This window comes from Humulus lupulus, chromosome 5, assembly GCF_963169125.1.
Source record: "Humulus lupulus chromosome 5, drHumLupu1.1, whole genome shotgun sequence".
Classification (NCBI taxonomy): Eukaryota; Viridiplantae; Streptophyta; class Magnoliopsida; order Rosales; family Cannabaceae; genus Humulus; species Humulus lupulus.
Window position 1 is genome coordinate 21211853 of NC_084797.1, and position 25342 is coordinate 21237194.

Here is a 25342-nt window from a genome sequence, read left to right on the forward strand (position 1 = left end):
ACTTAATAAATTGATGGACAATTCATAACCACCAAGACCAAATTAATGGAGAAAACACGGTCATAAAAAAATAGTTTATTCGTATTATTTATGCTTTTTATGTGAACATAAATAGTTTCATAAAAACATATGTTAACAACATATATAAAATTACAATAATAAACTTCATTTTTCCTCATTTTTTGTTCTACTTTTCTAATTTATGACTATTAATTAATCAACAAAAAAATTATTTATTTTCTCTTTTTTATTTTAATAATAATTATAATATATGTCAATTAAAAATATCTATATATAATAATAATACTAAGTAATCTATCTATTTTTATTTTTAATCTTTTAATAAAACATGTGGTTCAACTAAGTTATCTATTTATTCATATTTTTAACATTTTGACAAAATATGAGGTCCGCAAGTTAATTTTTAAAAATAAATAGTCTAAATGGATAATCGACTAAAATACAAGGTTAAAAAAGGTGAGAACCTTTACAGAAAATATAAATTATATAAATTTATATAATTTGTTTTTTTATAAAGAATTTTAACTTTTTGAATAAATACATTGTCCAAAAGTTCATTTTAAAAAATAAAGTGTCAAAATGGGTAATCGGTCAATATATAATGTTCAAATAATCAATATTTCTATTCCTATTTTTAACATTTTAACAAAAAAAAAAGTCTAAAAGTAAATTTTAAAATTTTGTTTTTTTCAGCTGCAGTCCCCATTCTTTACACTTTGTAACACTTAGGTCTCAAAAGTTGATTTTGTATCAATTAAGTCCTCAACCTTTTCAAATCGTATCATTTATGTCCCTAAATGCTATTTTTTTTTTATCAAAATACATATATAAAATATAAAATATGGTGAATCAATCTCAAAAAATTGAACCACTTAATTTATGACAATACCTAACATAACATTGAAAAAATATATATTTTCATGACATTTTAAAAAATATTTAATAGTTTTATATTTGATTTTTTTTACCAAAATTAGGTATAAGGTACTATTTTGATCCATTTTGTAAAATACGGAGTTTGAATTGTCATTTAACAAAACATAGGGGTCGATCACGTATTTAGGAAAAACGTAGGGGCCAAAATGGTATATTCTATTTTTTATATGAGGATATATATTACAGTTATTTAGAACATCTTGCACCTTTTCGGGAAATTTTAAATAATTTATCGTGCCAAAACATGGTTAAAATAGTCTATTATAAGTGTGCTTGTTTTTTTTACATGAGTATAAAACCAACTGTTTGAAACCTATTTTCGGCTCTGTAAATTATTCAGAATTTTTTGAAAAATTTATGTGATATTCTAAATAAATACAATTTATCCCATCATATTAAAAAAAAATAGGATATAACTTTTCAAGTACAAAAACACAAAGATGTGTACCGACATTTCCTAATTAAAAAGAGATACAAAGTTTTATTACTCTTAAAAAATTTATACGGGTACAATATTTTATTATTTTTTCATTAATAATCAAAATGTAATAATTTATTATAAAATTTAATAAATGATATTTATGTAATGCTACAGCACGTGCCTAGCACGAGCACATTATACTAGTATATATATTAAAAAGAAATGTTAATTTTTTTTTCTTTCGTTTAGCTGTACAAAATGATCGATCATGATTATATCAGTTCCAAGGTTGGTGGTGCCGTTTCACAGATATCATTTTATCATTATTATTTTTTAAGAGACAGTGACCAATCAAACGTTATCTGTAACTGTGTATTAGATTCAAGAAAATAAAATGGTGTCAAGTAGTCGAGCTGAGACCTTCAAATTCGACATACATAACATTCAATTCAAGGCCTGGATTTGTAACACAATAGATTCAGAAGCTAATTAGAATCTAAAGTAACTGCTATAACATACAATTAAAAATCTCAGCACTAGAACAATCAAAACCATTTGAGCAATAAGGAATGAATTTTAATAGGTAAAAAAAAGAAAAAGATAATATATAAACTTTAGAATGAATGAATCACTGAGATGATCCTATCATTGATTCACTATAGCATCTGGAGTTGGCATTGGAGTAGAACTAACTTCTGATTTCACTTCAGACGATGGCCGATTTCCGCTGTTGAGTTGACGAATTTCTTCTAAATTTCTCACAACATCAGTTATTTTTGGTCTCCTCTCTGGCATTCTCGTCACACAGCTCATTCCCAGTTGCAGCATCTCCACCATTTCCTCCTCTATGTTTGGATACCTTAACAGCTCCACATCGAACACTTCTGCTGTCCACTCCTCTCTCACCACAGAATTCACCCATCTCACCAAGTGAACTACCTCCTCAGTACCTGTAGCATGTACTGGAGACTTTCCTGTGAGAAGCTCAAGTATCAACACTCCAAGACCGTAGACATCTGATGCTGGAGTTGATTTCCGGGTGTCAGTTACTTCTGGTGCTCGGTACCCAAATGACCGCGCCGTCGGTGGCGGCATTGGGTTCATTAGTGTTGCCAAACCAGTATCACAGACACAACCATATCCTTGAGAGTTGAGGAAGATATTTGAGGCTCTTAAGTTACCATGGACAAGTTTGCCACCATTTTGTGTGTGGATATGAGCTATTCCTCTTGCTGCACCGACAGCAATTCTTAGTCTAGTTTCCCAGTCTACTGGAGTTCTTCCTTGACCCTCTCCTCTCCTGCCTGAAATAAGAGAAATGCCACTCGTTAAATAAATTGCTTTATACATAAAATTGAGTCAAAGGGGTCAATTGGTGTGCCACGATTGAAGAAGTTTCAACTCACTATGCATCATAGCAGAGGCACTCCCCTGTTCATAGTAGTCAAACACAATAAGTTTCTCATCCTTTGAGTAGTAATATGCTCTTAAAGGAGCTACATTTTCATGCCTGATCTTTCCTACAATCTCCATCTGCTGTTCGAATTCTCGTTTCGCCACAGTCACTTCCTTCAACCTTTTCACCACCAAAGTGGTTGTGTCTTCCAAAGCCGCCTTATAAGTTGTCCCAAACGTTCCTTTACCAAGAACCTCAGCAGATGCTCTCAACAAGTCCTCTAGATCAAACGCAAAACGATAACCCTCAAAGAAAAAGAGCCTGTTTGTCTTGTCTTGGCTCTCAGAGACACCCTTCTTTGATGAGGTTTCTTTCTTATTTGGTTTAGCAACCACTGAACCTTTTTGCTGTCCACCGTTTGAGCGGCAAAGAAGCAGCATCATAGCCACCAATGCAAACACAAGAACACAACTCCCAATGGCAATAGCCAGAACTGCAGGCTGACTGAGTTTCCTGGTTTTCATTGGTGGATGGGCATTTGGTGGCTCAGCTGGAAGAGAGGGGGGAGTGGCATTTTCTGGTGAAATATTATTACCCAAAAATGCCCAACTTGGAAATCTTCTAAGAGACCTAGGCACAATACCTGTGAGATTGTTATTGGATAAATCCAGCTCTTCTAAACTAGGAATATTAATGTCCGAAATCTGACCAGAAAACGAGTTGTTGGAAAGATTCAAAGCTGTGAGGTGAGTCAAGTTGGTAATTGAAGAAGGGATACTCCCATTGAAACCATTGATTGAGAGATTAAGGACTGAAAGATTCTTCCAGAGTGAAAAATCCAAAGGCAAAGGGCCATAGAAATTGTTGGATTGAAGGTAAAGGGATGTTAAGTTTCCAAGTTTGGATAAATCAGAGGGAAAAGAACCTGATATCTTATTGAGTCTGAGACTCAGAACTTGAAGCCCGGATAGGCGACTGAGAGTGTTAGATGGGAAGGAGCCACGGAACCCAACTCCAGGCAGATGGAGTTCTGTAACTCTGGTCTGATCACTGCTGCAAATGACTCCAGTCCAGCGGTTGCATACAGAAGAGTTTTTAAACCAATTAAGAGTATGAGAATGAGAAATATTGCCAAGGAAATCAAGCAAAGCTTGTTTATCTTCTGCTATATTTGCTGTGACACTAGTGGAGGAGGTTGTTCCAACCAAGAAAATGGCTAAGAAAATGAAGTAAAAGTCTGGTCTTTTCCTCATTTTCTCAGTCAAAAATGATCACTAGACTCAAATGTTCACCCCAAAGATGTAAGCAAACCATCAAAACTTGGTTCAGGAATCTATGTCACATCTGCAATAGTTTTAGAACAGGAAACAAAAAAGAATTAGAGCAGAATCAAACATATTTGAGCTGTAACTCACTATATTAAACTGTGGAGCAAAGCATAAAGCCGTTTTCTCGCAAATTTTCAGCAATAACGATTGGCTTTTAATGCTTTACAGTTAGGAGTTTTGGTCAAGAAAAGCAGTTCAAAGTTTGAATTAAGAATAGGAACCAGATAGGTTTACGTGCCTAATTTTACCAACTCTGTTGGGTGAATTTTCTTGAGAAACGAAAAACCAAAAACTCTCAAAGCTGAAAGAGAACACAACTTCACTCTTCTAGTTAGGGACAAAAAAAATTGAGTCTCTCAACCGAAACCAACAGAAACAAGAAAAGAATCACTTTTTAAGATACACCCAGATCAGAGAACTATTCAGTACCCTTTTGCTTTTTCTTTTTGCCTCCCACTTGTACAACAAATCCTATAGATAGAGTTCTTTTTCTGGCAGAACTAAAGGGAAAATTCTAGTTTTTCCAGACAGAGAGAGAGAGAATAAAAAAAAAAAGACTTACTTGCATAGCTGCTAATTAAGGATTGGTAACTTGACACCCCCACCAACAACAATGACACCAATGTTTTGATAGATCCAGTAGTGGTAGTAGTGGTAGGTCGATTAAGTTTTGAGACTTGAGAAACAGTTCAGAGAGGAAAATTCCTAAAGTGGGTCATTGGCAATGATGATTGTAATAATGGAAATGAGCTGGTAATTGCTTGTGAAAGCAGCATCACCACATGCCAACAGGCTTGGGAAAGCATTAGATAAATCAATGAGAAAGAAGGGAAGACTCTCTATCTATCTATCTATCTATCTACCTATATATATAACTATATCTATTCACAGGGATTTTTGGTTTGTAAAAACAAATATTTTATAGCGCACCAAGAGGAATGCATGTGGATGGGAGAGACAACAAATCAAATTTAAAAAAAAAAACAACTTGAAAAGAGCTTAAATGAACAACTACTCTACTACCATTATATGTACTCTTTTAGCAATATTCTTCTACCGTAGACTTTGGTCATTGTTCCAAAAAAAAAAATTAAGACTTTAATTAGTTATAGTTGAGTCATTGACATATTTTGTAAAATAGGGGAAAAACAATGTGGCAATTTAATCAATGGCCTTTAAAAGAGTTTTGTGTGTTTAATATTTGAGATCAACACTATTTTGTTACTTCCTTTTTAGGTTCTGACATAATAAATAAATAGAACTTGCTTAATTCTTCACCAACTAGTAGGTATATAAATATAAATATATATTTTAAAAGAACATTGTCATTCTTATGTGACATTTGGTGTCTAATATCTGTTGTGTCCTTTAACATTAGTAATTTTGAAATTACCTGATACAGTTTCTACTTTTATACAAAGTTTGGATATATAGATAAAATAGTAATGGAAAAGATCAGGTAAAAGAATAGTAAAGAAAATATAGACTCTGGTTAATGACTCAGGGTAGTAGAAATAAACAAGACAATATGTTTAATGATTGATACACATTTATTTTTTCACAATCAAAATGCTGTGAACATGAAAATAAGGTAGTATTACTTTATTTAATTTGAATAATTTAAAATGGGTGTCATACTATTGTGTATATTTTGACTGTATAAAATGAATATTTATCTAACATTGTTGGTTTAATTATGTTTCTTAAAGTTTAAAACAATATAATTTAAGAACAAATAACAATATTTATCCTTTTCTTAAAAAATATATTTATATTTATTGTCATGGATGATAATTGCGTGTGAACTTTTCACTAATAAATTGCTCAAATGTTCTAATTAACATTCTCACAAAGAAAGAAAAAAAAAATTGATGGTTTCATCTAAAAAAACTTTATTAATGGGAAATATAAGCACATACATAGCTTACAACTTACAAGTGATTTGACTCCCCAACGATTTTTTTTGGTAGATATCTAAGTGCACTAAAAAGATAGATGATTATATATTGAACAATAATGTTCTTCTCTCAACAATGATGTATATATGAAAATATTTATATGTACTTTTTTTTTGGAAAGAAAATAAATATATGTACTTTTTTTTGGGAAAGAAAATAAATATATGTACTTGTCATCATTTGAAAATATTCAAAATTTCAATTACAACGGTTAAGATCAATTTTATTTAAAGGAAATCATCAACGGTTAAGACCTATTATCCACACAAGGACTTGGCCACACATGTAGTGAATTAAATGAAGGGTTTATACTCTTTTTTATTTTAGAGTTGGATATTGTCTAATTACTTATTTAGACTCTATGTTTTGATAAATAATTTTTTAAATTATGTGTTTTATAAAATAATTCAAATAAAACTCTAAATTTGATTTTGGTCAAAATTTTTTGAGCTAAAATTACAAATAATTTACTAAAATAACAATTTAAAACAAAAACAAAATTATTTTGTCTAACAAATATGTTGTTATATTCAATTTTTTCTTTATCAAAATTACGTTTACGTGTCTATTTGATCAATTTTACAAAACATAAAATCTAAAAAAAAAATTATCAAAACACATAATCAAATCAAATAATAAGATAAATAATACATCCAAAAAGCATAAAACCTTAAATGAAACCTTATTAATAGGCAAAAAAATGTTGACAATAATTTAGCATATCACATCACATGCATTAAATGAAAGACTTTTATTATTAGCTGGACGTTAACATAAAAGGGCATTAGAAGCAATAAATATCCCATTTAAGATAATCGAGAGATGGGGTACCATCTCATCACTACACATTCTTAATTATTGGTCTGAAACTTTTGCGAAAATGGAATATCAATTTAATTATCTATTTCACACACACAAAAAAAAAAAAATACACACACATAAGTGACCGAAAGCCATTTGCAATTCTGGTTGAACAATCTTTTTCAATGTTATTAATATTATTATGTTATATCTTCACTGATTAGGTTTGGCCACTTTATTAGTTATGGTAATTATTTTATTTATCATTAATCTAAATTATTTTTCTAATTACTCATTTATGAAATCACCGCACATGCAAGGTTGACTTCTTGTTTTATTTCTTTTTAATATTTTTCGACGGTAATGATAAAACCGTAAAAAATCGCGTCCTTGCGTAGGTCACCTAATATTTTTTAACACTACGAATTCTTTACCCTGTAATGTTAGCGCGTTTAATACACGCTCCAACGACGAGACGTTGACTTTGAAGTCTTGTGGAGGTTGAGTGCCACGAAGGGGCCCGCGCGTCATTCCGACGGCGTTTGTTGCTGAGGCGCACGGTGGTGCAATGATTTTGACACGTGGCAAATGCTAACGTACGCAGTCGTGGGTTACGTGGTAGCAACAGGAACCGAGGTAAGCCTTCCGATCGGATTACTTTAATCAGAGCCACACAAAATTAGTTTGTGGGTCCCATTTAGTCTCACAAGTCAATAATTTGCATTGGTCAATATAATATTACTCACTAGTGTTTGACCAAGTAAAACTGCATGTCGTTGTAGCTTTGATGGCTTTTGTGTTTTGTCGTTTTGTTTTGTTCTTTTATATCTAATTTTCTTTTAAAGTTTTTTTTAATGAAAAATGCATGTTGTGTGTGTATATGTATATATATATATATATAAATGTATTTTTTAAGAGCATGGTGTATACTACTTACTCCTAAGCATAATACAGATTGGCAGATGAGAAAGTTGATTAGTCAACAAATTATTATGGTTAAACAAATTATGAAGTTGTCTCCAATATATTTTTATCAGTTATTAATAAAATATTAGAAAATATATAACTGAAATTATGTCTCTTAATCAAAACTTTAATAGGTTTGTTAAAATAATTTCGCGAACCGTCTAAACCGAATAATTCACCCAAGCCAAATCGAACAAACCAATAAAAATACAATCTAAAAAACTCAACAAAAATTCAAAACACCCAATCTAATAATTGTATTACAATCCACTCAAATAACCAAAATAAATCAAATAAGAGTTTTTTTTATATAGATATATATACTATTACATGAATTATCTTTTTTAAAAATAAAATAAATGAAATCCTATATTTTTATCAATGAATGTACAATATAATATTTTAAGCAGGAAATATATATATTATACTATTAGTTTATTGAATTTGATTATTTGATAACTGAAAATCGATTTAAATGAGTTAACCCAACTAAATCGCAAAATTCATTGGGTGGGTTAAACATTTTTTTTTCTTATTTAGGCATGTTACAATTAAATGTTTGCAACTCAATATTTTACATTGAATTATTTAAAATATGTTATAACCCAACCAAATTAAGCAACGTAGAGCCTAAGTTTGTAGCTTTTAGATAAAATTGAAAAAAAAAATTGTAAAATATTTGGGGTATGTTTTCAATTTGACGAATTTAATTTATACTTTTTATTATTTAAATTTCCTTTCAATTTTTTATTACTTAATTAATTAATATAAAAAATTCTTTTATATTAAATTTCAAAATTAATTTGAGTCTGCGTTTGATAAAAACTAAATGGTTAGTTGATAATATATAATAGAAACCAACAAATGGGAAAAACAGAAGAGCAGTTCGAAATCTGGTCCCTCTATCTGTAGGCCTATTTTATCTTGTCTCTCATTTTTCGAATGCATAATTTTTCCTTAGCTAGCTTAGGGTGGCTTCAACTTTTATATATATATAAATATATATATACATACATATAAATATAGGGTTGGGCGTCTTGTTTTTGTCTCGTGGAAAAATTATAATCAATTTTTTTATGTGACAGTATACATTATAATTATCTAAGATATTCCATCAGATTTTAAAAAATTATGAATAATTTACGATAATGAAAAACAAACTTTAAAATAACTTATTCGCGCATATAAAACAAACTTTAAAACAACTTATTTATTATTTTCAGCAGTGTAAATTATTTAGAATTTCTCAAAATTTTGTGGAAGAAATGGCTCATACATTTTTGGTCCCCATATTTTATCTCATTACTTGTGTTGGACCCTATGTTTTGATAAATTACTTTTTAGACCCTATATTTTGTAAAATAGTTCAAATAGAACCTTAAACTCGATTTTGGTCAAAGTTTTATCAACTGAAATCACAAATAATTCACCAAACTAACAATTCAGAACAAAAATAAAATCATTCTGCTTAAAAAAATGTGTTGTTATATTCAATTATTTCTTCATCAAAATTGAGTTTATGGGACTATTTTAATCGTTTTACAAAATATAAGGTCCAAAAAAGAATTTTTTAAAACACAGGGTCCAAACAGGTAATCAGAAAAAATACAAGGTCCAAAAAAATATAAACCCTTCTAAATAACTATGTTGTACACCGTCATATAAAAAAAATTGAATTGTAATCTATATATATAACAAAAACACAAAACAAATGTTGTTTTTAAGCCTGTTTTATAAGTGCGTGAAATAAATTATTTTGAAGTTTTTTTGGGCACCGTAAACTATTCAGAATTTTCTTAAAATTGGTGGGATGCATACTATAACTACAGCGTATAACGTCATATAAAAAATTTGTGTTATAATTTCTTCATGAACTAAAAACAGAAACGCGTCATACCAGTGGGGACAAAAGACATGCCTATATTGTAGATTTTCTCTCTCTCTCGCTCTCTCTATATATATATAGGAAACTTCTTTAGTGGGGGCATCACTTTTACTCATATTGTATGAGCGTTTTTTATTTTCGGTATTTAGATAAATTATAACTAATTTTTTTTTACACGATGACGCATATTGTAGTTATAATAGGCATCCTACCAATTTTCAAAAAAATTCTGTATAATTTACGATGCCGAAATCAGAGTTCAAATAGTCAGTTGCAAGCCTAATAAATTTTTTTTATACGCGTGGAAAACATATTATTTGAACTCTAATTTCGGCACTATAAATTTATCGGAATTTTTTAAAAATTGGCGTGATGCCTACTATAACTATCATGTGTAGTGTCATACAAACAAATTTAGTTATAATTTTTCCAGGTATCGAAAATAAAAAACTTTCATACGGTAAGGCCAAAATAATGCCTCTACATAAGAAACTATATGTATATATATATATATATCATATTAATTCACTTTATTATACTTAGGAGTAAGTAGAATATTTATTGTATACTTAATAGACTTTAGTTAATTCATTATATTTAGGGAATATACTTATTTAGTACCCTATATTTTTGCAAAATATCATTTTGGTACCCTCAGTTTTCAATAATGCTCATATGGTGCCCTGTATTTTAAAATCGTACATATTTGGTACCTTAAACTCAGATTTGATAGATAAAATTTTGTCAATATGATCAAACTGTCATCAGTTATATGTAATTATGTAATTAAATTTAAATTTGTAACTTACATAATTGACAGCAATTTGATTAAATTGACAAAATTTTATCTATCAAATCTGAATTTAGGGTATCAAATATGTACGATTTTAAAATACAGGGTACCACATAATTGAAAATAGAGAGTACTAAAATGATACTTTGCAAAAATATAGGGTACGAAATAAGTATAATCCCTTATATTTATTGTGACTCGTAGATTGGCTGAATTGCGAAAAAGTTTATTAGCCTGAAAGTCAACTAATAATTTGTTCATAGTTTATTTTTGGCAAATTATTTGTTTATAGCTAATAATTGTAGCATTAAGTTGCATACCTTAATTAATACGAACAATTTTAATGAGGCACAGACCGTGGTTAATCGTGGCCTTTCTTCATCCATGTACACATATATAAAAATAAATCAAAATGTGCTCACGATTTATTTCATATTATATCATACATTAATTTATATATTTGAATAGATTAATTTTCCTCATGATTTTTAATATATATACATTGCTCATGATCAAATTTATATGGCTTGTTTTGACATGAGAAAATGGTGTACTTGGTACCACAATATAACGACCCAATTTAAGAATCACATCAATTAATGTTGTGTGCATGCATATGTATATGCTTTATATATATATATACATATTATATAGAAAACCCTATTTAAAAATTAAGCTAATGATGTGTGCATGCATGTGTTTTTCTTATATATATATTATAGAAAACTCTATCAAACAGGTTGAATCCAACTAACAATAGTTGAGAAAAATTGGAAGATATTTGAGTCTAATAACATAAATTACACGTCATGAATTTTGGATATAATATCTCTTAAGAATTTTTTGTATTTTGTATTTTAATTTTCAACTAATTCCTTACTAAACGTTAAAGCGTAAGATTCCAAGAAAGAGAAGTTTTCTTCCTTGCGTCCAAAACCAGCCTTGTATAAAATCCAACCTAATAAAATTCATTTATTTATTTATTTATATATATATGTGATAGGTTTATTTTATTGGACGACCAAACAATACATGTGCATGCATTGACTACATTATTATTTATTTTTCCTAGCAAATAAATTTGTGTGCTTGGCGTAAATTTGACATCATCTGAGAATATTTTGGTGAGACACAACGATACAAGGTTGAATTAATTGAATGGTTTAATTTGAAGAAAGTGTAATGTTTATGTATATATACACGTATATGTATACATATATTTGGCGCTAGTTGATTTAGAATAAAGTAAATATCATCATCTTTACTTATCTTTTTTGTGTCACAATCATATCATGGAATGTTTTTCAAGTTATAATGTATATACATTTTGTTCATTTTTTACTCAACAATAAAATAATCAGAAACAAATAATCACATCAAAGAAAAACATTTTAATTAATTTAAAATCCCATTAACCCAGTAAATAGACCTATACAATATTCTGTTGGCCAATTCGATTCATGAACCACATCTCCACTTTTTGGTGGAATATATATTTGACACGTGATGCATAATATATGGTCTTTATGATCAATACTAGGGAGTGTGGTTGTTAAATTCAATTGGGCTTTTTGAATGGGCCCAAGAGGCCCATAGTTACCAAAAGAATTCATTGTAAAATTTACTGTAACCAAATATTGCAAGTGTGTTACCTAAAGTATTAGAGCAAAAAATGGCAGATTTTTTACTTTCATTAACTTTACAATGCTGTACAAATTTTTATTTAAACCTTTAAATAATATTTGGATCTCAAACTATCACAAATCAGAGTGGCGCAGCGGAAGCGTGGTGGGCCCATAACCCACAGGTCCCAGGATCGAAACCTGGCTCTGATAATATAGAGTGGCTTCCGCCTTTTTTCTTATTTTTTTTATTTTCAGTCGTTCCATGCTAAACGACGTCGTTTATCTACAGACTCAGTAGTAGACTTTAAATGAGTCGCGCTTCGATTTCTTCTGTTAATCACCTAATTTGTCACTGTCCGCGAGATATCGTCAAAAAAACTAAAAAATAAAATAATATTAAAGAAGATAAAACAGAAGAGAATTTTGGAGAAACACGAACTTTCAGATAAGAGAAACCCTAAAAACTCCAAAATATCGCGATAAGTAAGAAACCCCCCAAAATCTTGAAGCCTCCGTATTTTTCTCCGTCGAGAAGACCAATCTCTCTCGCTGTAAGTGTCATAAATTTCTCACTATATCTCTTTTCAATTTTTCTTTTAGTTTTCCCAATCGTCACGTTTCTCATTTAAATTCTTTTTCTGATATTCCAATCAACCGATTTATCTTTTGCTTATTAGTTGCTTTGGATTTTCTTTGTTTGGTTTATGAGAAAATATGGAGACTGAAACTCTGATTTCGGGAAATTTTGTTTTTGGGGTTAAATTGCAAAATGTGTTTAATTGTACTTGTGTCTGTTTCTCTAGACGGAAAACTTTTTCCCTGATAATCATTCCTGTCCAAAAAGTACTTTGCTCTGTTAACAACATAGCACTTAGGTATATACCCACACGTACGTGCATGTGAAAACAGAGACTTGAGAAAAACAGTGAGATATATGTTCGAGTATAGGTGGAGGTGACGCCATTATATTTCCAACTAAATTTTGTTTAATTATGATAAAAATTGTGCTTAGTAGAGATTAATTATTGGGAATTACATACTTTATTGTTGTGGAAAACTGACTATTGCTTGACAATTTATGAAACCCTTTGTTACCAATTCACGATAGGACTCAATGAAAACTGAGATAATGGGATAAAATTATACACACTAAAAACTTTTGATTCATATTCTCAAATCGGTATTAGGTAAGTACACCGGATCGGTTGATTTTCTAAGAAGCAAGGATAAAGAAAATTGAGTCCTGTCACTTATTTATTTTCCTTTTAAACTTTTTCCTTTTTGATTATTACTGATTAGTAAACATGTCCTTAATTTCGAACTGGAATTTGATTAAAACTCTGTGAACCTATTAGAAGTTAATTTGGTTTGGAGATATGTAATGTAGTTGTTTTTTCATCCCTATGCATGCAAAGCAACCAGTCCTTAATAGCTAATTGTAATTTTTTTATATTTTTGTAGGTGGGGGCAGATTTCTACATCATTAATAACTCAGTAAGTTTGGTAATACTTGACTTGACTATATTGGTAGTTTGTTTTTGAGGCATAAAAATGTAGGTGTTAGATTAGGTATACAAACTATATAGACATAAAAGATATTGATTGAGTTTTGCTTATGTTGTTTGTGGCAGTGGTTCGAGAAAAAGATGTATGTTGGGAATATGCTGAAAAATTAGATGGAAATAAGGTCAGATGTAAATTTTGTATGAGAGTTTTGAATGGTGGCATTAGTAGGTTGAAGCATCATCTATCTCGGTTACCGAGTAAAGGCGTAAACCCGTGTAGCAAGGTACGAGATGATGTGACTGATAGAGTGAGAGCCATTATAGCATCAAAGGAAGAGGTGAAAGAAGCATCTAGCACTAAGAAGCAAAAGCTTGTAGAAGTGAAATCTCCTGTGAGTGTTTCTGCTAGTAAAACTCTTGTTGTTACTGATGTACCGTCCCCTGTTACAAAAGTTTTCCCAACTGTCACTCCTATGGCTCCTCCTCCTTTGAACAACCAAGATAATGCAGAAAGAAGTATAGCTTTGTTCTTTTTCGAGAATAAGCTGGACTTTAGCATTGCACGTTCTTCGTCTTATCAGATGATGATAGACGCCATTACAAAGTGCGGCCCTGGTTTTTCTGGTCCTTCTGCTGAAACTCTTAAGACTACATGGCTGGAAAGGATCAAGTGCGAAATGAGCTTACAATCGAAAGATATTGAGAAAGAATGGGCTACAACAGGTTGTACAATCATTGCTGATACTTGGACTGATAACAAGTCAAGGGCTTTGATTAACTTCTTAGTTTCATCACCTACCAGGACCTTTTTCCACAAGTCTGTTGATGTGTCTTCCTACTTCAAGAACGCAAAATGCCTTGCTGATTTATTTGATTCTGTCATTCAGGATTTCGGTCCTGAAAATGTTGTGCAGATTATAATGGACAATACTTTCAACTATCCCGGTGTGGCCAACCATATCCTGCAGAATTATTCAAGCATTTTCATGTCTCCTTGTGCTTCTCAATGCGTGAATTTAATCCTTGAAGAGTTCTCAAAGGTGGAGTGGGTGAATCGATGTATCATACACGCACAAACTATATCAAAGTTCATATACAATAGCGTCTCGATGCTTGATCTGATGAAAAAGTACACTGGAGGACAAGAACTCATTAGGACTGGTATCACAAAATCTGTATCAAACTTCCTTTCGCTACAATCGATCTTGAAGCAGAAGCCGAGGTTGAAACATATGTTTAACAGTCCTGAGTACTGTACAAGCTCCTCGTACTTAAATAAACAACAAAGTGTGTCTTGTATTGCCATTCTTGAGGATAATGAGTTCTGGAGGGCAGTAGATGAATGTGTGGCAATCTCTGAGCCTTTTCTGAAAGTGTTGAGGGAAGTTTCTGGAGGAAAGCCTGCGGTTGGTTCGATATACGAGTTGATGACAAGGGCAAAGGAATCTATAAGGACATATTATATAATGGATGAAAATAAGTGCAAGACATTTCTAGGCATAGTAGATCGAAAGTGGCGAGATCAACACCATTCGCCTCTGCATTCAGCTGCAGCATTTCTGAACCCGAGTATTCAGTACAATCCAGAGATAAAGTTTCTTACATCAATAAAAGAAGACTTCTTCAAAGTTCTGGAGAAGCTGCTCCCTACTCCTGAAATGAGGCGCGATATCACCAATCAGATTTGTACTTTTACAAAGGCGACTGGCATGTTCGGCTGCAGCCTAGCTATGGAAGCAAGAGATGTGGTTTCACCTGGTAAAATTACAATCCTAGATGTGTTATCTTAAATGTGACTCCACACCATACATTAGAAACTCACTGCTAAGTTTTTTTATTTTTCATAGGGCTTTGGTGGGAACAATATGGTGACTCTGCTCCAGTGCTGCAAAGAGTTGCAATCAGAATACTCAGTCAAGTTTGCAGCAGTTTCACATTTGAGAGGCATTGGAACGCATTTCAGCAAATCCACTCGGAGAAACGCAACAAGATCGACAGAGAAGCTTTGAATGATCTTGTTTACATAAATTACAATCTCAAGTTAGCAAGACAAACGAGATTGAAACCTTTAGAAGCGGATCCGATTCAGTTCGAGGACATAGATATGACTTCAGAGTGGGTAGAGGAGAGTGAAAACTCAAGCCCATCTCAGTGGCTTGATCGGTTTGGTCCTTTGGATGGAAATGACTTGAATACAAGACAGTTTAGCGCTGCAATATTCAACTCAAATGACCACATATTTGGTTTGTGACTTTGTGCTCTTATTCTTCTTTTTCTTCCATTTGAATTGACCCTGCTATATTTTCTTTCCTAGAATCTTCTCTGGGGTAGATTGACGAGATGTTATGGTGGCCTGGTATTTGAATTTGTCCCTAGCATTACTCGTCACGTTACATAATATACCGTAGCTTCATGTATATAACTATTTTTTCTTTGTTAATGTTCTGTATGTGTACTTATTACTTGCTCAATTGTAACATTGTTTGTTACTCATTAATATTGATTTCTATGTAATATTCGTATTGCATTAGTCAAATTTTCCAAGTTTGTGTTCAGGCTATATATCTGTTATTATAAAAGAAAAGGCAAAATATAAAATAGATAAAAGAAATGGAGAAATTTTTTTGGTGTTTTTTGGTAACACTTAAAAAAATAGTTTTTTATTTAATTAATTAAAAATTTGACAATTAAACATAAAATGTGTTTGGTAATTCTATTTTTATTTTTTAAAATTTTAATTAAAATTTTGAAAATAGAATTTTTTTATTTCAAATTTTTTTTTAAATAGTTTTCAATTTTTCCTTTTTTTTTTCTTCTTCTCTTCTTCAAATCAATGTTAAACAAAAAATAAAAATAAAATAAAAGTTATCAAACGTGTTTATTATTTTTTGTTTTTAAAAACAAAAAACAAAAATAGTTACCAAACATATTTTTAATTTTTAAAAATAAAGAAACAAAAATAAATAATATTTCTATTTTTGTATTTAAAAAATTCAGAAACAAAAATTTTACCAAACAGCCCATTTACAAACTCAAAATCATTGAGAATTGCAAGGGGCAGCCCAAAAAAAAAAAAATCAATTAATAAATCGTATTAATGAGTGACTAATGAGTAATTAAATAATGTGATATTTATTGTGGGTGAAATTTGGTTCATACTATATTTTGTGTTAAATTTGGCAAAATTTTGAGCTTGTATCAAATTTGACACACAAATTAGATCATTATTGAAGTTCAATTTTTAAAGATGAGTTAAAAAATAACTATACATTACTTTTATAACACTCCATTAGAGATACTTTTAACACAACAAATCCATTAGAGATGCTTTAACACAACAAACTGTTGATTTACTTTAGTATTGGGTGCGTTTAGTAAAATTTTTGGTGCTGGTAACTATTAAAAAAATAATTTTTTATTTAATTAATTAAAAATTTGACAATTACACGTAAAAAGAAAAAAATAATATATATTAATTTTTAATAAAATTAAAGTGTACTGATTAAATTTTGGGGTGCAAAGTTCAAAACTTGGGGTGCTTTTAGCACAACGACGAAAAACACCCTAAGAAACACCCGCGAAAAGTATAAGTAGGTTCCAAGTTCCAACGTGGTTTTTAATATTTTGAGAATTAAAAAATTAAAACTCAGAATTAAGTAAAGTAGCTATATATATCCCGTCTCGTATACTCCCTTGTTCTTTCTTCTCTTCTCTGTCGTATGGTTTTGGAATTAAGGAGCTTGGACGCGCAAATCTCGATGTACCGTCAACACTCATCGTCTTCGCAGCCTAGCCATCCGATGTACGGTCCTCCGCCGCCGTCTTCCTCTTCCTCCGCCGGTATCTACCCCAAGATTGGCCACTCCGCAGCCCCTCCCCCCCAAGGCCGTCCCTTTCCCCAGCACCACAACCCACCTCCTCCTTCCTCTTCTTCTTGTAGGTCTTCAATTTTTTTTATATATTTATTTATTTATTTTTGTTAGGGTTAGGGCATTGTAGCATAGGTTTGTTCGTATGCACGCCTAATTGTTGATCGATCGGATGTTTATTATTTAATATTTTGACCAACTACTCAATTTTCGTTGTTGTCTGATTTTTTTTTTCTTTCAAATTTTTGAATTTGCAGCAGGATTGGGCATACGCGTAACTATAAAGCCGGAGTATCGGATCACACCTCCTGTAAGATTCGACTTCTTTTTCTGGTTACAAAACTGTATTAGCCCTAGTAGCGATCGTGTACTTGTTTGATTATTCTACTTTATTGACTTCACGATTGAACCCTGCAAATTTTGGGAGCTAAGAAACTCCAAAAAATTTGCTTGATTGGACGATACTGAGTATTTGTGTTGCTAGTTTCGTCTTCAGTCGATATTTTGTTGGCGTTACTATTGATTACTCAACAGTGATGAAGATTGTAATAGAAAGTCTTAAATAATTCTTAGGAACATATAATATGTCTATCGATTATGCTAGTGAAGGAATTTTGCTTTTATTTTAATTGGTCTCTCTGCCAAAATACTTGGTTAATATATCTTTGATTTCTTTAGAACTGTGGTATTGCGCTATTGCCTAAAAGCGTACATTCTATATGATAGTTGCACTGGTGGCAATATGAACTGCGGTAATATATATATTTTGTGTGTGGTTTTTCTGAAGAAATTTGAGCTGGGCAATAGATGTTTCATCTGTCATGTTACTGCTGTCAGTGTACCCCTTGATCATGTTATTAGACATCTTCGTACCACTGAAATTTTTTGGGTTTACACCTCTGTTCATGAATGATATTGGACTTCTTCATACTAGTGAAGTAGTTTGACCTTACATTTTCCCCCACTCTGACTATGGAATAAAATTATGTTATCAGTGTGGATTTACTGAGTTTAATGTTTGGCCATTGTTTTGAAGAATTATCAGAGTAGTATTTGCATTATTCTCGCAGTTTAACTGAATAATATCTTTGCCTTTCTTATCTGTATTGAAGAGATGCAACATAGTGTAATATTGGGTTTTGTCTCATTTTGCAGCCTCAGTTGTCACCGCATGTGGGAGAGATACCTCGGAGTAATTTCCAATTTGATTTTGAACTTGAGAGAAAAATTCTTGCTGAAGCGGAGAAGGAAAACCAGAACTGGATGAAGTTTGTGCCGGAAAATCCTCCATCTAGGACTCCAGCATCAATGTCTTCAATGTCTTCGGTGGTATGTCATCTTCATTGACTGTCATTGCTTGTCATATTTTCAATATTTTAAAAATCGATGATAAATTACTTGCCAAAGAATATTTAATAGATTGCAGGTATTTGGTTTTACAGTCATAAAATTGTTGATTAATAAATTTTTATGGCAGGGCTCCAACACAGACCCTACTGTTGCCAAATATATTGCTTCAGGGCTGAACCGAGAAGCTGTTACTCTTGCTGTGGGGCATTATGGAGACAATCCCATGAAGGTGCTTTCTTGAGCACTGCAACTCTTCTCTGTTATTTTGAGTTCTGTATGGGCTTACATGTATAGACTTGTTACTTGGTAGCTCCTTTTTTTTAATGTCATTAAAATGTGGTTCAGAATGTTTTGGTCTCAAGTAGAAATATCTTGCTTGATGAATTGGAGCCTAGTTCATAACATCATCTTTGCATGATAGAATTTTTCACTCATTCTTAAGCTGGTGTTATCGTGGTGCTGGTGCTTTAATTTCGACATGAAAACACCTGATGATGTGTTTTTGTTTTTACTTATTTCAGGTTCCGGAATTTGTCAATGGCTACAACCTCTTACGAGAAATGGGATTCCCATCGAAGAGTGTTGCTGAAGCTCTAATAATGCATGAGAATGATACAGATAAGGCACTGGCACATCTTCTCAACGGTTCTTCTTGAGTAATCCTACACTGATGATAGAGTGGTGTGGTGTATTGGTAAGACTGTTATGCCTATATTGTATGAACCTTTGGGTTCAGCACGATTGTACAGCACTTAAGGGATTGGCACAAGTTTTTATTTGTCGAACAAAAGTCAAAATTCATACAGTGTCATTGTCATAGTTTTTCGTGTTTTTAGTCAGAAAGTTGTATAGATGTCTTCGTTCCATTCTACATTTTTTTTAAAATAAATTTTTGTGTGTGCCAGTATATAGTACGTATATATATATAATTGGCGTGGATCTTTATGCTGTGAACACTATGAATATTGAATTATAAGCTCTTCAGTAGGACCTATTTTCAACTTTGGATTTCGAATTTAAGTCGAGCCACAATAATTACAACTGGTAAACTAGATAATTTCAGCAACAATCATCATGATGGTATCCAAGTCTTTGGTAGCGAACCATCTTTACCAAGTCATAGTCATCCTTTCCCTTATTGGTTTTGCTCTTGCTTCATTGCCCTTTTTCTATTTGGGAGTAATTTAAGCGTTTACTAATATATTAATGATTCTTGAGAAAAATGCATAGTCAACAATGTGAAAGTTTTTAGTGTTGCTGCATGATTTGTTGGGCGACTCTCAGTTATGGCCTTTTAACGAACACATCCCTTGCACCCAAGGTTATTTTTTAAGAGAAAATGAATTGTTTTATGTAGGGGTGAACGTTTGTCCCGCACAACCCACTCCACTTGAGGTCTTGTTTTTTCACAAAATCAGCCCAATTTGTGTCTAACCCGGATCCAAACTCGACAAGTGTCGGGTTCTTAAATGTAAGGCATACAGTTCGGTTATATATTTAAAAAAAATTAATTTTAAAATACTGAATTGGATTTAAAGAATAATAATTAGGGAATGGATTGATTAGTTTATTTGTTGTAAAAATTACATAGAGTATCTATTTTAAGGGATCCTCTCTCATTTTTTAGCCATATTTTGAATCTTTTTATTTTTATACCCAGTATTTTAGTTATTATTTCTGTTATACCATTTTTCTTGCTCAAATACTCACAACACTCTACTTTTCAAGTGGTATAATGAAAAATGTAATTATAAAAATGAGTAATATTAAACTAAATGTATTTAGTGGCTAATTTTGGTTGATTAATCTTAAAAATGGGTGCTTTTCAAGTTATCCCTAGTATAAGTTTTTAACACTTTGATTATATTTCTTTTGTAGTTTGTTTCTTGAAATGCATTAAAATCCCAACATTTCTTTTCTATAATTTATGTTTCATGATTTTTCTTTTAAAATCAACTAATCAAGCCTTTAGAAGACTTTAGAAATTATGCATTTTTCATAATTTTTGAATGAAATAAAAAAGCTTGTAAAAAAACAATTGATATTTTTATTTGTAATTTATTCTATCTTTTTTTTTTGCAAGAAAACATGTCCAAAGGAAAAAAATATATATATATATATATGAAAAAAAATGATATTTTTGAAAAAAGAACTTTACATAAATATGGGAAAACTAACTAAACTTTCAATATATATGGATAAAAAAATAATTAAGCAAAATATGGTAATACACGCTTAAAACAAAGTATAAAATATGGAATTCCCATAAACTAAGAAACCAGATTTCCATAACATTTCGAAATTTCCTATAAACTGTCGACTACAAGATTCCAATCAAGAAACCAAATCAAATCTCCCTTCTCCGACCACTGTAACTTGTTTTCCATAGTTTTCGAACGTCACATTATCTTCTCCAGCAACATCACATGCTTTTAAACATAAAGCAAATCAAGAATTCCAATTTCCGATCACATCATCTTCTCCGACGACTGAACCTAATTTTACATTCTTCTCCAGTCATCGCATTTTCTTCTCCAGCAACAACAACCGGTGTTAAACGTAGAATTCAATTTCCGATCACCTCCTCTTCTTCTTCGGCGACTGAAACTAGTTTTGGATTCTTTTCCAATAATCACATCTTCTTCTCCGACAACATCATCTACTTTTAGCTTCGTTTACAACAGGAAAAACACAAATCCATCAACTTTTCTGATTTCTCAAACAGATAACATTTAAACTAAAGCTTCTTTGAAATATACGATATGCAAAATAATTAAACAAAGAACTTGGAAATTAGTTCTTGATTTACTTAAATGAAACCGGTTACATGACATATTTTGAACATTTGCATAATTCAAATATTACAACAAAAAAAAAAAAAACAAGACAACACATTCAATAACGTAACCAGTCACAGACTTAAAAAAAAAAAAAGAACACTGCAAAATAATTTAACATGGAACCTGGAAGTTAGATCTTTATATTTGGAACATTTGCATTTTTCAACTATTACAAAAAAAAAAAAACAAGGAAACACATTCACTACGTAACCAGTTACACACGCAAAATTGAACATTCTGCAAAATAATTAAGCATGGAACATGGAAATTAGTTATTCATTTACTTATATGAAACCATTTGCATGATATATGTTGAACATTTGCTCAAATTCATTCACTAACTTAACTAGTTACATTTGAATTAATAAAACAAGAACAATAAAAATTATGCTGTGCTATATTGCAGATATGGAATCTGTTGACGCGGTTCTTCGGCAACAGATAATTAAGAGAAGAAGAGAAAGATATTAGTACTAAAAGTAGAACCGTCACAGATATGAAATCTTTGGGGAAGAACTAGGTGACTCAAGACACGTTTTTAAGTGGTTCGAAGGTTAAAATCCTTCTACTCCACTAGTCAATATTATTGATATTCTCTGGGTATTTGGTTTACAAAGTATATAGGTCTTTAAAGACTATGTTATCCAACCCCTATCAACTCCCAGGGTCTCCTTATTTATAGGAGAGGGCACCTGGAAGTTGGTAGGGAGGTCATCCCGTGACCTTACCATTTGTCATATCAAATCTGTGACATTCATGATTAATTCCTAAACCTGACACACAAGTGTGGTCTAATCAGTATGGAAGGAGATAATGGGCCGCACGGCCCAACCCGTCCGTGGGTGTCTGAATACGCACGTTCCTGCTGCGTGTCCGAGAAGTCAGGGGGATATCGGACACGTGATGGTAGGAATATGCACGTTTATCTTGCGTGTTGACTTCCCATAGGGTCGGAGCTTCCTGAGAAGCTCGCGACCGGAGCAGTTCATAACCCGAGCTTCTCCGTCCGTGGCCGTCGGATGTCATTCTCAGCTCCTGGGGCAACAAGTGCGAGCTGGAAACAGGACCCCCTCGAGATGACAAGGGCCCGTCCTGGAAATAGAGCCTCCGGCCTGTGGGAGCCTCGGACTAAACCTGATTTAGTCCGAGGCTCGTCCTGCTAAACAGCCCGTGGGAAAACCAGGGCGTACATTTGCCCCCCAAGCTCCTGCTCGTGGTCTATGACGTCAGATACAGGAGACCACAGTAGGGGCTTCTAGAATTCCCCCACAACCCTTCGCATTCCATTCTTTTCGCAGGCGTCTGATACGTGGAACGTCGTGGGTGGCGACGGTACACTCTACGAGAACCGCATTAAATGGCCTAGCCTACTGTCCAGCCGTCGTTTCACATTTCGAGTGGAGGGTCTCCCAAGAGCCTTTTACACGTGATCCTTCCCTTGTATAAAAGGGGGTGGTCATCCCACGCACGGGCCACCTTATCATTCAAAAAAAAAAATTACTCCCAAATTTCCTTCTTCTTTCTCTGACCTTCCAAAGAACGAAACCCTCATCTCTGCTGTTCCCATCTTCTCCGTTCACGAAGCTTAAGCGTGCGAGTTTCTTCAAAGCCCTGGGAGGCCACTGTACCAACGAAGCTCCTACCAGCGCAGCAACCTCGCTCACCATCCAACCATATACTGTAAGTTCTTCTGACCCTGTTCACTTTGAAAGCATGCCACTGTAGCTTAGGTAAAAAATATTACTGTAGCCACATGCAGGGGTTTTCTGAGCCTGGTCCTCTTCTCGCACCAGAACGGCACTAGCTGCGTCCTCAGTTACGGCCATGTAGAGGAAAAGAGGTTCTCCTACCTTGGGCTTTGATAGCACAGGCGGTTCAGCCAGGTGCGCTTTTAGGTCGAGGAATGCGCCTTCGCATTCTACTGTTCATTCGAACTTCTTGTTTCCCCGGAGCAGGTTGTAGAAGGGCAAGCACTTATCGGTCGATCTGGAAATGAACCGGTTCAGTGCTGCCACTCTTCCTGTGAGGCCTTGGACATCTTTCCGCGATCGGGGGGAAGGAAGCTCGAGCAGGGACTTGATCTTGTCGGGCTTTGCCTCGATTCCCCGGGTATTGACTATGAAACCCAAGAATTTCCCCGATGCGACATCGAAAGTGCACTTCTGAGGATTGAGCCTCATGCCATATTCTCGCAGTATGTTAAAGCATTCTTCCAGATCGGTGACGTGGTTGCTGGAAATCTTTGACTTGACAAGCATATCATCAACGTACACTTCCATGTTTTTCCCGATATGGTCCGCGAACATTCTATTTACCAGCCTTTGGTAGGTAGCCCCGGCATTCTTAAGACCGAACGGCATGACCTTATAGCAATAGACATTAGTCGGGGTCATGAAGCTGATATGTTCCTGGTCTGCTGGATTCATCGCGATCTGATTGTAGCCTGAGTACGCGTCCATGAAGGACATGAGCTCGTGCCCCGCCGTGGCATCCACCAGTTGATCGATCCTCGGTAATGGAAAGCAATCCTTGGGGCAGGCTTTATTCAGGTCGGAAAAGTCGATACAGGTCCGCCACTTCCCATTGGGCTTTGGAACTAACACGGGATTGGCAACCCAAATGGGAAATTTGGCTTCGCAGATAAAGCCACATCTTTTGAGCCGGGCCACTTCTTCTTCAAGGGCTTCGGCTCGGGTTGTCCCTAAACGCCTCTGCTTTTGAGACTTGGCAGGGATGCTTTTGTCTAGGTGGAGCGTGTGCATGATGACGCTCGGACTGATCCCTATCATGTCCTCGTGTGACCATGCGAATACGTCCAGGTTCTTCTTCAGAAACGTAGTTAGCTCCGCCTTTCTTCCATCGCAGAGGTTCTTTCCGAGCTTAACCGTCCGTGACGGGTTTTGCTCATCGATGTTTACCTCCTCGAGCTCTTCAATAGCTTGGAGCTCGGACCTGTCCTCGCCTACTCGGGGGTCAATGTCCTCGCTTAGGGTGAGCTTTTCGCCTTCAGAAATCTGAGGTTTTTCAATCTCGGGGGCCGCCTTGGGTCCTCGAGATTCCTCTTCGTCCTGAACGGCCATCGTCACCTGCCCGGGTTTAGATTTTCCCTTCATGGAAATGCTGTAGCATTCCCTGGCAGCGAGCTGATCGCCCTTGATAGTGCAGATCCCTGTCGAAGTAGGAAATTTCATGGCGAGGTGCCGGACGGAAGTGATAGCCTCGAAAGCAATGAGCGTAGGTCGGCCCAAAATGGCGTTGTAAGCAGCGGAGCAGTCAATGACTACGAATTCGAGTAGTTTGGACACCGTTCGGAACTCGTCTCCTAGGGTGATCACCAGCTCAATCGTCCCTATCGCTGCTGATCCTTCTCCTGAAAAACCATACAGCATCATCGAGGTTGCCTTCAGCTCGGAGACGGTTAGACCCATTTTTTCTAAGGTGGACCGGAATAGGAGGTTCACCGAGCTCCCATTGTCCACTAACACTCTCCTTACTCTCCGGTTGGCGAGCTGGACTGCTACGACCAAGGGATCGTTATGAGGGAATTGGACATGGCATGCGTCTTCCTCCGCGAAGATAATCGGTTGTTTCTCTAATCTTTGTTGTTTTGATTGACGCTGTTCCGGGACGAACTTCGCTCCATTGTGG

At 33.7% G+C, this 25342-nt stretch overlaps 3 protein-coding genes and 1 non-coding gene across 9 annotated transcripts; 3 read left to right on the top strand and 1 right to left on the bottom strand.

The window, feature by feature from the left end:
- Positions 1-1727: 1727 nt before the first annotated feature.
- LOC133834601 (probable inactive receptor kinase At4g23740) lies at positions 1728-4970 on the bottom strand. 4 transcript variants are annotated; one of them, XM_062264265.1, is made up of 3 exons: positions 4665-4970; positions 2785-4118; positions 1728-2682 (listed from the first exon to the last, which is right to left on the bottom strand). In XM_062264265.1, exons 2-3 carry the CDS (start codon positions 4025-4027, stop codon positions 2024-2026), a joined length of 1902 nt encoding a protein of 633 aa, XP_062120249.1. In that variant the 5' UTR covers positions 4028-4118; positions 4665-4970; the 3' UTR covers positions 1728-2023. The 4 variants fall into 4 exon arrangements, with proteins under 4 accessions (XP_062120249.1, XP_062120251.1, XP_062120252.1 ...); XM_062264267.1 differs by lacking the exon at positions 4665-4970 and adding an exon at positions 4341-4654; XM_062264268.1 differs by lacking the exon at positions 4665-4970 and adding an exon at positions 4532-4650.
- Positions 4971-12268: 7298 nt separating this feature from the next.
- TRNAM-CAU (transfer RNA methionine (anticodon CAU)) lies at positions 12269-12340 on the top strand. Its single transcript has one exon. It is a non-coding gene; the product is annotated as a tRNA-Met (tRNA).
- A 191-nt stretch (positions 12341-12531) lies between these two features.
- LOC133834603 (uncharacterized) lies at positions 12532-16195 on the top strand. Of its 3 annotated transcripts, none has more exons than XM_062264270.1 (4): positions 12532-12681; positions 13592-13633; positions 13762-15393; positions 15483-16195. In XM_062264270.1, exons 3-4 carry the CDS (start codon positions 13836-13838, stop codon positions 15884-15886), a joined length of 1962 nt encoding a protein of 653 aa, XP_062120254.1. In that variant the 5' UTR covers positions 12532-12681; positions 13592-13633; positions 13762-13835; the 3' UTR covers positions 15887-16195. The 3 variants fall into 3 exon arrangements, with proteins under 3 accessions (XP_062120254.1, XP_062120253.1, XP_062120256.1); XM_062264269.1 differs by having other exon boundaries at positions 13592-13624; XM_062264272.1 differs by lacking the exon at positions 13592-13633 and having other exon boundaries at positions 12555-12681.
- A 1086-nt stretch (positions 16196-17281) lies between these two features.
- Positions 17282-19855, top strand: LOC133834604 (uncharacterized). The gene is made up of 5 exons (XM_062264273.1): positions 17282-17571; positions 17762-17814; positions 18660-18833; positions 18982-19083; positions 19376-19855. The coding sequence occupies exons 1-5, from the start codon at positions 17355-17357 to the stop codon at positions 19508-19510; spliced, it is 681 nt and encodes a 226-aa protein (XP_062120257.1). The 5' UTR covers positions 17282-17354; the 3' UTR covers positions 19511-19855.
- Positions 19856-25342: the final 5487 nt, after the last annotated feature.

Coding starts and splice junctions, on each gene's coding strand:
- LOC133834601 (XM_062264265.1), bottom strand. CDS start 4,027: ATGAGGAAAAGACCAGACTTTTACTTCATTTTCTTAGCCATTTTCTTG. Junction 2,683..2,784: donor TGCCTCTGCTATGATGCATA/GTGAGTTGAAAC, acceptor CTCTTATTTCAG/GCAGGAGAGGAGAGGGTCAA.
- LOC133834603 (XM_062264269.1), top strand. Junction 15,394..15,482: donor AAGAGATGTGGTTTCACCTG/GTAAAATTACAA, acceptor TATTTTTCATAG/GGCTTTGGTGGGAACAATAT.
- LOC133834604 (XM_062264273.1), top strand. CDS start 17,355: ATGGTTTTGGAATTAAGGAGCTTGGACGCGCAAATCTCGATGTACCGT. Junction 17,572..17,761: donor TCCTCCTTCCTCTTCTTCTT/GTAGGTCTTCAA, acceptor TTGAATTTGCAG/CAGGATTGGGCATACGCGTA. Junction 18,834..18,981: donor TGTCTTCAATGTCTTCGGTG/GTATGTCATCTT, acceptor TTTTTATGGCAG/GGCTCCAACACAGACCCTAC.